We start from the raw sequence: 11,335 nt of genomic DNA, 5'->3' as shown, positions 1-11,335 counted from the left end.
TTTCTTTCCTTTCTCTAGACTGTAAGTTCGTTGTGAGGAGGGAATGTGTCTGTTTATTGCTGTATTGTCTTCTCCCAAGCACTTAGTACAAAGCTCTGCACACAGTAAACGCTCAATAAATAGGACTGACTTTCTCCTCAGAGGACAAGGCTCGTCACGGAGAGTAGGCAGATCCAAGGCACGGCTGTGGAGGCTGGTCCTAGTGGGCATAGGAGGGACAGAAGTGGGGCAGGGCATGGCCCAGGCCCTGGAGGATGGAGGTGAGCTTCAGCTGGGGAAAGGGGGGTGGGGGCAAAAGCAATGCCAGAACTGGATGAAGCTCAGGACTTCTGAAGGCAGGATTGTCCCTTCGGGGGCCAAGTAAAGTCGGGGAGGGGTTTCCTCAAGGGGAAGGACCCCATGTAGTCAGTTCAGCATGGCTTGGTGGAAAGAGCCTGGGCTTGGGAGTCAGAAGTCATGGGTTCAAATCCCAGCCCCGCCACTTGTCAGCTGTGTGACTTTGGGCAAGTCACTTAACTTTTCTGGGCCTCAGTTCCCTCATCTGTAAAATGGGGATTAAGACTGTGAGCCCCACTTGGGACAAGCTGATCACCTTGTACCCTCCCCAGCGCTTAGAACAGTGCTCTGCACATAGTAAGTGCTTAACAAATGCCATTATTATTATTATTATTATTATTATTATGATTATTATATCTGGACCCAGAGTGGGTGGGGAACTCTGGAGAGATTGGCCTGCCGGGCAGGGGCACTCAGGGTGGGGCTTAAGGTGGCTGCTGCTCTCCCAGCTCTCATTTCCCCTCTCCACAGGCTCTCCGGCAGGACGCCAGCACCCAGGGGGACGAAGGCTTGTGGTGTTTGGGACTGTTGGGCTGCTGACTGGGGCCACTGTAGGGGTCTGGCTGCTAGGTCAGTGCTGCGGGAGTCAGAAGCCCAGTCCAAGGGAACTGAGACATGGGGACAGAGGTCTGGGGGGTTCAGGGGGGGAGCCGGGACTGTGGGGCAGAAGGACAGAGACCTGGGGAGGAAAGGGGAGCAGAGGCTTTGTGGGGAGAGGAAGCAGGAACTGGGCGAGAAAGGGGTAGAAGCAAGTGTTGTGGGGGAAGGGCAGGGGTTGTGGGGGAAGGGGGGCAGAGGCCTGGGAAGATGAGGTAGAGGGACAGAGGCTGGGGGAAGAGCCAAGGGTAGAAGGGCTAGAGGCCTGGGAAAAGGAGGTTAGAGGCCTGGAGGGTAGAGGGGCAGGGAGCCCAGACACTAAGAAGCAGGGGCAGAGATGGGGTCACCGAGGGGAGAAAGCAGGGGTTAAGGGTACTGGAACAGGATGGTTAGTAGGGGAGGGTTAGGGGGAGAGGGCCAAGGACAGGGATTTTCTGAAAAACCGGAGTCGGAGGTGGGGGCATGATGAAGGAGGGGGCAAGGGTTCCTTAACGCAGGCTTACCTGCAGCCTGATTTCTTCCCCCACTCCCATCTGGCCTGGCTTCCACCCACTCGCCCCTAAGTGACGTACCTGTGGCCCCCACCTCCACCCCGGGCACCAGGCTTGGAGACCCTGCAGGATGCAGAGACAATCGTGAGCTGTGAGGGGTTCAGCAGCAAGGAGGCTCCTCCTGCCGTGGCCCCCAGGACAGGTTGTTACCTATATTCCAGCTTCAAAGATCTCCCTCTGGTTCACCCCCTCCTGGATCTGCTTAGAACTCCCAACTCCGTAGGCGATGCTGCCCGAGCAAACTTTCCAAGCCTGGGGGGGAGTATTGGGCAGGAATGGCTTCTCTTGAGAAATAGTGTGGCCCAGTGGAAAGAGCACGGGCCTGGGAGTCAGAAGACCTGGATTCTAATCCCAGCTCTGCCATCCAACTGCTGTGTGACCTTGGACAAGTCCTTCCTCTGTGCTTCAGTTCTCTCATCTGCAAAATGGGGATTCAATACCTGTGTGCCCTCCTACTTAGACCATAAGCCCCATGTGGGCCCCGAGTATCTTGTATCTACCCCAGTGCTTAGTACAGTGCATGGCATATAGTAAGTGCTTAGCAAATACTACAATTGTTATTATTATTATCAGGGGAAGGGCCAGTGATGGAAGGATTTAGGCTCAGAGAGGGTTAGACACCTGAGGTCACCCAGCGGGAGGGGAGATGAGACAAGCCCAGAATTTCATCTCTCCAGTGAGGGGGTCCCTCCTTGGGCAGAGGTGGGTGGGCAGACACAATGTAGAGGGATGGGGGTTGGGGAGGGGTTTCACCCTGTGCCTTCAGTATCTTTCAGAATCAACAAAAGAAACTTCTTGTTGGAAGTGCAGATTAACGGGACAGCTGGCTGGCTCCTGGCTTGCCATGCTGGATGGAGTGCCTTACTGGGGACCAGGATCTGCCAGGCCCTCGGACACATCAGGTAAGGGGTTCCCGGCCCTTGGGGGCAGGAAGTTTGCTCCATCACCATCGCTCCTCAACCATTCTGAACTCCTCATGGTGGGAGGTCGTCTCATCCATTCCCCTGCCACATCCCAGATCTGGGAGACTTTCCCAGCCTTTATATTAGGGGGAAAGAGACGCTTTTGGCTCCCTTGGTGTCTCCCACGTCCCCCTTCCAGGCCTGGGAGAAAATTTTAACATTCCCCTGCTGTAGCTTAGACCCCAGGGCTCCTCTAAAGAAAAGCACTGTGGAGAGAGAGCAGCCAAGAGGCTAGAGGCCCTGTCCTTTCTTGTCGTGCTCATAAGGCAGATGCCCGAGGTACAACTCACCCTCCCTGCAGGGCACGGGATACAAGGCTCCCAAACTGTACCGGTGTTAGTTAGCAAACCAGCTTAATTCCAGTCTACACTTGGAGGTTGTTGATACAGGGCATGTAACCCATAGGGTAAAAATCACCCCGAGGGGGGCTCTGTGAAACTGCCTAGGCCCCTCCAAGCCTCTGCCCTGCTACTCTAAAATATCCTTTCGGTCACTCTGCACACCTCAACCCCATCTTAGCCAGCTGGCACCTCCTCAAGTTCCGGGCTGACCCCACAGCTCCCTCCCATTCTGCCCTCGAATTCCTCCCACTCTCTTCAGGTTGGAAAAAACAATGACTCCAAACAACCCCCTTCCCCCTCGAGCAAAAGCACTTCCCTTGGCCCCACTCCCATAATCTACCCTCCATCCCTCTGATTGAAATTTCGGTCCCTCTCTGTTCTGCCACTTGTCTTCTGTGTGACCCTGGGTAAGTCATTTCACTTCCCTGTGCTTCAGTTACCTCATTTGTAAAATGAGGATTGAGACTGTGAGCACCATGTGAGACAGGGACTGTGTCTAACCCGATTTGCTTTGTATCCACCCCAACACTTAGTACACCCCAATGCTTAGTACAGGGCCTGGCACATAATAAGCACTTAAATACTATAACAATAATAATAATTATTATTATTATTATTATTCTGTTCCCCGGCCAAGACTCACCCACCACAAAGGGGTGAACCTGACGGATGTCCCGATCGCCAGCACCCAGGCCTTCGCCCGGGTTTTGCCAGGGGCAGAGCCGGGGTTGGAGGAGTGGCAGCCCAGGTAGGAGGGTCAGACAGAGCTGAGAGTGAGGAGTAGAGGTGAGGCTGGATCATAGGGGTTGGGGTGGACTTTCTCATCCTCCTGGGGAACCTTGGCCCTGAGAGCAGAAATTTTCCTGGACCAGATGGGGCGGGTGTCAGGGTCTCCCGTTGTTGGGTAGGGATTGTCTCTGTTGCTGAACTGTACTTTCCAAGCGCTAAGTACAGTGCTCTGCACACAGTAAGAGCTCAATAAATACAATTGAATGATTGAATGAATGAGAGAACCCTCACCCTGATTCCAGTGGAGAGCAGAGGGGAAAGCCTGTGTGCCTCCTGACCCTGGGATCCAGCCAGGACTGACCGGTCCCCTCCTCCATTCCCTGGCCTCTTTTGCAGGGGCAGCTGCCCTTCGGGCCAGATCGTCTCCCTCAAATGCTCAGGTGGGTCAACCTGCAGCCTTGGGGCTGGAGAGGAGAGGGTGCCTCTTGGCACCCACCCCCTCAATCCAGCCTATCCTCCTTTTCCTTCTGCTGAGGTCCCTTCCCCATCACCAGCTGGAATTTGGATGCAATGTCTACTGTCTTTGGTCCTGCACCCTTCTGGCCCCCAGCCCTCCCTCCCCTCAGGCTGCCTCGCAAATCCAGGCAGGCAGGCGTCGGAGGTCCCATTCCCTGCGGGATAGGGGGCGGTCGTGCATAGAGCACCGGCCTGGGAGTCAGAAGTTCACGGTTCTAATTATGGCTCTGCCACAAGTCTGCTGTGTGACCCTGGGCAAGTCACTTCTCTGGGCCTCAGTTACCTCATCTGTAAAATGGGAATTAAAAGTGTAAGCCCTACGTGGGACAGGGACTGAGTCCAACCTATCTTGTATCTACCCCAGTGCTTAGAACAGTGTGTGGCACATAGTAAGTGCTTAACAAGTAGCATTATTATTATTATTATCCAGACACATCCTGCCCCCCTGCCCTCCCTCCAGTGGTCCCAAGGTTGGGAGATGAGTAGCACTGAACCACACCAGGGTGCACTGAGGATTGGGTCCAGGTGGCTCGGCAGGGGGGAGCAGGGCGAAGCAGGAGTGACTCTTCCCAACTTGCTGTCGGCAGAGTGTGGGGCCTGGCCCCTGGCCGCCCGCATTGTTGGTGGCCACGATGCTCCCCAGGGGCGCTGGCCCTGGCAGGCCAGCCTGTTCCTAGGCTCCCGGCACATGTGTGGGGGCACAGTCCTGGCACCACGCTGGGTGGTCACCGCTGCACACTGCATGGACAGGTAAGCCACAGCCTCCCCTGGGCTGGGCAGCCCCTGTCAAGATGTGTGGGGGCAGGGGAAGAGCAGCGCCCACCCCCCAGAAACCCCTCCGGTCCCATGGGCCTTCACCCCTGCCCTGAGCCAAGGTAAGTGGGTCCCTCCAGGGGCTCAGGAACATCCCATGTCTGGTGACAGGCTGACCCATCGGCCCGGCTGGAGGGTGATCGCAGGACTGGTCACACGTGCCCTGAGAAAGCCACACACCGGGGCTGTGGTGGAAGAGATCACCCTACACCCACAGTACAGCCCCCGGAGCCATGACTATGATATCGCCCTCCTCCGGCTCCAGACCCCGCTCAACTTCTCCAGTAGGTTTTCCCACAGGGCACCAGCCCTTTTGGGGATAGGGGGTGGGGTACTTTTGGGGATGGGGAGGGAACCGTGTCAGGTAAGGCACAACTCAACCCAGCGACAAGGAGAGAGGCAAAGGTCGGGGTAACCAAGAGGAGACACTGAGGAGAGGATTGTGGGAAGGCACTTGGAGGACAAGGCGTCTGACAAAGGCTTAAGAGAGAGGGACTGGGGTTTGGGGTGAAAGTTAAGGGAAGCCATTGTGAAAGGGTCAGAGAGCAGAGCCTGTGTCAATGGAGCTGCAGCCTTGGGGTCTGCTTAGGGTGCAGGAGGGTCTGGGCTGGTCATTGGAGGGAAAGTCATGGATGGAGAGAGGGAAATAAGGGGTGTTGGAAGGTCCATGCTAGGTCATAGGGGTAGTCAGGAATGGAGAGGGGAGTCAGGGGTATTGGATGGTTTGTGCTGGGTCACTGGAGGGAGTCAAGAATGGAGAACAGAAGAAACAGGGCTGATGGATGGTCCTTGCTGGATCACTGGAGGGAAAGTCAGGGATGGAGAGGGGAGAGGCAGGTGGGTTGACAGTCCATTCTGGGTTACTGGAGGGAGAGTCAGGGATGGAGAAGGGAGGATCAGAGGTGTTGAATGGTCTGTGCTGGGTCACCAGAGGGAGGGTCAGGGAATCAGGGGTAACGGAGAGTCAGTGGAGCAAGGTGTCCAGAGGGCAACCAGAGCATAGGTCCTCCAAGCCACCATTGGCAGACAGAGACAAGGGCTGGGCAGACTGCGGAGCTGAGTCAGGCTGGGGGCAGGGAGGGCTGCTGCTCAGGGCCCACTGTTTCCCTCTGTGCCCTTCTCCCCAGATGCTGTAGGGGCCGTGTGTCTACCAAAGTATCAGCAGAACATCCCGTGGGGCACAGGATGCTGGGTCTCAGGCTGGGGCCACACGGCCACCAACACCAGTGAGTCTTCGGGGCCGCAGGGGCGAGGAGGGGGGTGCTGTTCCCAGTTGGAGAGTAGACTGTGGGGCAGGATGGGTTCGTCCCAGCCCACTGGGTCCCTCTCCACCCCCAGCCTCAAGATCTGTCTGGTGGGAAACACTGCTGGGCCCATTCCAACTCACTCGCAAGTGAATTCTTGCCACTCTTTCCCCACACCAGTTTGGGGCCAATTTCCCACTCTTGGGGTGTCAGAGCATTTCTCAAGCCCACTAATGAATAACTCTGGCTGAGGCAACCACAGTCATAAGTTAGTGCAGGGATCTGGTGGTTTTTTGGTTGGGTTTTTTTCCTTTTTAACAATAATAATTAAAATAGTAGTAATCATTATTATTATGGTACTTGTTAAGCACTTACTATGTGCCAAACACTGTTGTAAGCACTGAGGTAGTACAAGTTAATCAGATTGGATGCAGTACCTGTCCCACACTGGGCTCACACCCTAAATCCACATTTTTTTTACAGATGAGGTAACAGGCACAGGAAAGTTAAGTGACTTACCCAAGGTCACACAGCAGACATGTGGCAGAGCCGGGATAAGAACCCATGACCTTCTGACTCCCATGCTCATGCTCTATCCACTATGCATGCTGCTTCATAATGATATTTAATATCATTTAGCAATATATGTTAAGCATTTACAATGTATCAAGTACCACTCTAAGCGCCGGGACAGATACAAATCAATCAGGTTGGACACAGTCCCTGTCCCACCTGTGGCTCACAGCCTAAATAGGAAGGAGGACAGATACTGAATCCCCATTTCACAGTTGAGAAAACTGAAGCACAGAGAAGTTAAGTGTCTTGCCCAAGGTCACACAGTAGGAAGTGGTGGAAGTCAGAATTAGAATCCAGGTCCATGCTCTTTCTACTGGGCTGTGCTGCTTCCCTGTCCTGACTGAGCCTGCTGAGTGCAGAGCACTGGGGCTAGCCTGGCTGGAGCAGGTGAAGCAGATGAGAAGAAGATGATTCCCCTCCTAGAATAATTTACAGACTAACAAGGTAGAGAAACAGACTTTACATGGACAAACATACCACTATTGCTGTGCACACAGTAAGCGCTTAATAAATACAATTGAATGAATAAAGCTCCTTTAGAGCAGGGATCACATCTACCAACTCTATTGTATTGTCCCAAGTGCTTGGTACAGTGTTCTGCACACAGTAAGCACTCAATAAATACCATTGATAGATGAAAAGGCATGAGAATAAATATAAATAATTCCATTTACATTCCATTGTATACTCCCATAGGTGTGTAAGCTCCTTATAGGCAGGGAATATGCCTCATACTTGTTGTACTTCCCCACTGCTTAGTTCAGTACACTACTGAGGGCAGGGATTGTGTCTCCCAACTCTAGTGGGCTCTCCTAAATGCTTAGTACAGTGCTCTGCACACAGCAAGTGCTCAATAAATGCCATTACTGCTACTAAATTGCCAGCACAGGTGTATAAAAGAATACAAATCCAGGAGTGCTGAAGCGGCATGCCCAGGGAGGTGGAGGATTAAATCAGGGAAAACCTCCTGGAGTGTGTGGTTCTTGGGGTGCATTTTGCAGGAGGGGAGGAAGTGGTATGCTGCAATTGAGGCAGAAGGTTATCCAGATGTGGGGAAAGGCAGGGGTGGTTGGGAAGCTGGGGCTTGGTCTCAGCCTGTGACTCACCTCAGCCCACTCTGAGCAGCAAGGCATAGTGGATAGAATCCAGGCATGGGAGTCAGAAGGTCATGGGTTCTAATCCCAGCTCTGCCACTTGTCTGCTGTGTGACCTTGGACAAGTCACTTCATTTCTCTGTGCCTCCCTTCCCTCATCTGTAAAACGGGATTGAGACTGTAAGCCCCATCTGGGACAGGGATTGTGTCCAACCCAATTTGCTTCCTGGCACATAGTAAATGCTCAATGAATACCACAATTATTACTATTATTATCTCCCCCCTGAACTGGCCCCTTCACCCTTCTCTCCCTGGCTGCAGTGCCCCCCGCTCCCATGCTCCAGGACACTCTGGTGCCTCTGATCAGCACGAGCCTCTGCAACAGCTCCCGTGTGTACGCCGGGGAGATCACTGCTCGCATGTTGTGCGCCGGATACCTGGATGGCAAGGCCGATGCCTGCCAGGTTTGGGGCTGGGCTGGTGGGTGGGGCACTGTGGGCAGGGAAGAGCTGGACAGCGGGGGGCTGTGACCAAGTCGGGGTAGAGCTAGGCCCAGAGAACTGGGATAACAAGCTGAACCGAGCAGCACATTTCCACCTCCCACCCATCTGCTCCAGAGTGAGGGCAGCGGGCACGCTACTGGCACTGGCACATCTGCTCATTAGAGCTTTCTACCAGGCTGCAGCCCCATGGAAGGATGGGGCAGTGAGCAGGGGCGGGGTGAGGTGGGTGGAGGGGGAAAGGCGCCTATAGTGGGTACAGCATTGCAGCAGTGGCCTTCTGCATCTGTCCACCCCATCCCCTTCCCCATCCCCTTGTGCCCTGGGCATCACAGGGGGATAGCGGAGGGCCCCTTGTCTGCCCAGATGAGGAAGTCTGGCGCCTGGTGGGCATCGTCAGCTGGGGACGGGGCTGCGCAGAGCCCAACCACCCAGGAGTCTATGCCAAGGTGACCGAGTTCCTGGACTGGATCCACGGCACAATGTGGGTGAATATGGAGGCAGAGGGAGGGATGGGATGACCCTGAGAGGGTCATTATGGTTGTTGGCTCTAATTTCTGTGGCTGGTGGGGATGGAGAGGATGGGGGATTCGCTGTGGCTGGGGAGCTGGGGAGAGGGATAGAGGGATAGAGGGAAGGGGGTGCATATGCACGTGTGTGTGCACGTGTTTTACTTTTAACCCTCTAATACCTATCTCTGTGGGGCCCATTCACCACGCTGTCCTGGGCCTGGCTGGGTTAGGATGATGGAGGCTGGACGCAACAGCCTAGCCTCACTGGAGGTTGGGGGGCGGGGAGGGGGCTTTTCAAGCAGGGCGATTAGTCACAGCAGCAGCAGCAGCAGCAGCAGAACCCTCCAGTCTCCTGCGGATGTGGCACTGCTGGCCTGAGGGGCAGAGGGCTTGCAGGGGGTCTCTAACCGGACCCCAACTCACATCCTGACTGGCTGGAGGGGTCCCACCCTCTCTGTCCCCAGGCTCCCTCCAATCCTGCAGGAGGGGGAGCGCAGGGAAGCCCTCGGAGTCCATCCTCTCTAGTGGAGGGGGTCCACTTGGGCCCCAGCCCTATGGCTGTGGGGGAAGACAGGGCCCGGGCTAGGGGCTCACTGTGCCCAAGACTGTACTCTGCAGCCAGTGGTGCTCAATAAAGACCGGTTGACTCACTGACCTCATTGCTCCTGCTACTCCTCCTTCTCCTTTTCCTCCTCTTCCTTCACGGGTGGACAGTCAAGTGCCAAAGCCAAAGGGAAACTCAAACCCTTGCGAAAGGGAAGAGTGAAGGCTGAGGGCATGTTGGCTGGGCCTCTGTTCACCACGCACAGAGGGACCCCCCTCTGAGGGATCTCTCTCCCAGAGATCTGCCCACTCTGGGGATCGGAGTAGACTCTGTGGAGAGCCTGGGCTCTCTGGGTAGCAGGTCTCGACCCCGCCCTCTTTGTCCTCCCATTGGACAGATCTCTCTGGGAGGGTGGGAGGTGGGTAGCAGGAAATGGGACCCTGAAATGCACTTCTGGGCCTGGCCTGGGGCACTCAGCAGCCCAGCTGGGACTCTGTTAATGAGTGAGTGAGAAGCAGCTGGCCCTGGGGGAAAGAGCTCGGGCCAAGGAGTCAGAGGACCTGGGTTCTAATCCTAGCTCTGCCACTTTTCTGTTGTGTGACCTTGGGGAAGTCACTTCACCTCTCTGTGTCTCAGTTATCTCACCTGTAAAATGGGGATTAAATCCTCCTCCCTCCAATTTAAACTGTGATCACTATGTGGGACAGGGACTATGTCCAATCTAACTTGTATCTACCCCAGCACTTAGAATAGCAATTAATGAGTAATAAGCACTTAAATACCATTATGTATAATATATATACATAATATATATATATATATACATTATATATATATATATAGAGAGAGAGAGAGAGAGAGAGAGAGAGAGATAAGGAAATATGATAGAGATAGAGTGGGTGTTCAGGGTCAGCTATAAACCAAGCCAGGACCCTCCAAATAATGAAAATGAAAATAATGGGAAGCAGCTTGGCTGAGTGCATAAAGCACAGGCCTGGGAGCCAGATGACCTGGGTTCTAATCCTAGCTCATCCTCTTCACTGCTATGTGACCTTGGGCCAGTCATTTAACTTCTCTGTGCCTCATTTTCCTCAGTTGCAAAATGATAATTCAGTGCCTGTTCTCCCTTCTACAAAGACTGTGAGCCCCATGTGGAACAGGGACTGGGTCCAACCTGATTAACTTGTATCTACCCCAGGGCTTAAAACAGTGCCTAACACATAGTAAGAGCTTAACAAATGCCATTGTAAAAAAAGTTGCATGCCAGGCACTCTACTAAGTACTCGGGTAGATACGAGCTAATCAGGTTGGACACAGTACCTGTCCCACATGGGGCTCACAGTCTCAATCCCCATTTTACAGATGAGGTCACAGAGGCACAGAGAAGTGAAGTGACTTGCCCAAGGTCACACAGCAAATAAAAGGAGGAACTGGGATTAGAACCCAGTTCCTTCTGGCTCCCAGACCTGTTCTATCCACTAGGCCATGCTGCTTCTCAGAGAGTGGGTGACCTTTGAGGAGCCAGCCTGGCTCTGGTGAGGGAAGCCTGGGTGTAAAGCTTAGCACCAGGGAGAAGCGGCTCTGTGCCAAGGAGAGGCAGCATTTGCAGATATTCCCCAGACTCCTCCCCATCTGCCACCCGTCTCTAGTGCCCAGCCCCAGGGTCTACATCCTCCCGGGCTCCACACACACACTCTATCATACCCCTTACTCACTTTCAGGCAGAACCACTGCCCACTCAAGACTGTGAGCTTTTGTGAACAGGGAATGTGTCTGTTATATTGTTATATTGTACTCTCCCAAGAACTTAGTAGAGTGTTCTGCAAACAGCGCTCAATAAATATGAAGGACTGACTGACTGACTCAACCTCTGAGGACCACCCTGGTAGCACATACCAACACCAACACCCCAAGAATTCATTCCTTCTTGTCCCAAACGTTCTAGGCTCAAATCCACAGTCAGGGCTCCCTGAGCTCTCATTCTCTCCACCCTGCTCCTCCTTCCTCTCCCTTCTCAGGC

General features: G+C 54.1%; 1 protein-coding gene across 1 annotated transcript; it reads left to right on the top strand.

Moving 5' to 3' along the window:
- The first annotated feature begins 235 nt into the window (after window positions 1–235).
- Window positions 236–9,082, top strand: TMPRSS5 (transmembrane serine protease 5). Its single transcript, XM_038754569.1, has 12 exons — window positions 236–260; window positions 808–906; window positions 1,498–1,626; window positions 2,251–2,386; window positions 3,425–3,535; window positions 3,913–3,956; window positions 4,620–4,782; window positions 4,957–5,129; window positions 5,973–6,071; window positions 8,081–8,223; window positions 8,595–8,747; window positions 9,074–9,082. The coding sequence occupies exons 1-12, from the start codon at window positions 236–238 to the stop codon at window positions 9,080–9,082; spliced, it is 1,284 nt and encodes a 427-aa protein (XP_038610497.1).
- Window positions 9,083–11,335: the final 2,253 nt, after the last annotated feature.

The sequence above is a fragment of the Tachyglossus aculeatus genome, chromosome 11, assembly GCF_015852505.1.
Source record: "Tachyglossus aculeatus isolate mTacAcu1 chromosome 11, mTacAcu1.pri, whole genome shotgun sequence".
Taxonomy (NCBI): Eukaryota; Metazoa; Chordata; class Mammalia; order Monotremata; family Tachyglossidae; genus Tachyglossus; species Tachyglossus aculeatus.
The sequence above is the reverse complement of the archived record's forward strand: the minus strand, read 5'-3'. Positions and strand labels throughout refer to the sequence as shown.

What these genes read in the sequence shown, in the direction of transcription:
- TMPRSS5 (XM_038754569.1), top strand. Translation starts at nt 236, where the DNA reads ATGGCCCAGGCCCTGGAGGATGGAG. An exon ending in TGCCGTGGCCCCCAGGACAG is followed by an intron (nt 1,627 to 2,250) that starts GTTGTTACCTAT and finishes CTGTGCCTTCAG; the next exon opens with TATCTTTCAGAATCAACAAA. An exon ending in TTGGAGGAGTGGCAGCCCAG is followed by an intron (nt 3,536 to 3,912) that starts GTAGGAGGGTCA and finishes CCTCTTTTGCAG; the next exon opens with GGGCAGCTGCCCTTCGGGCC.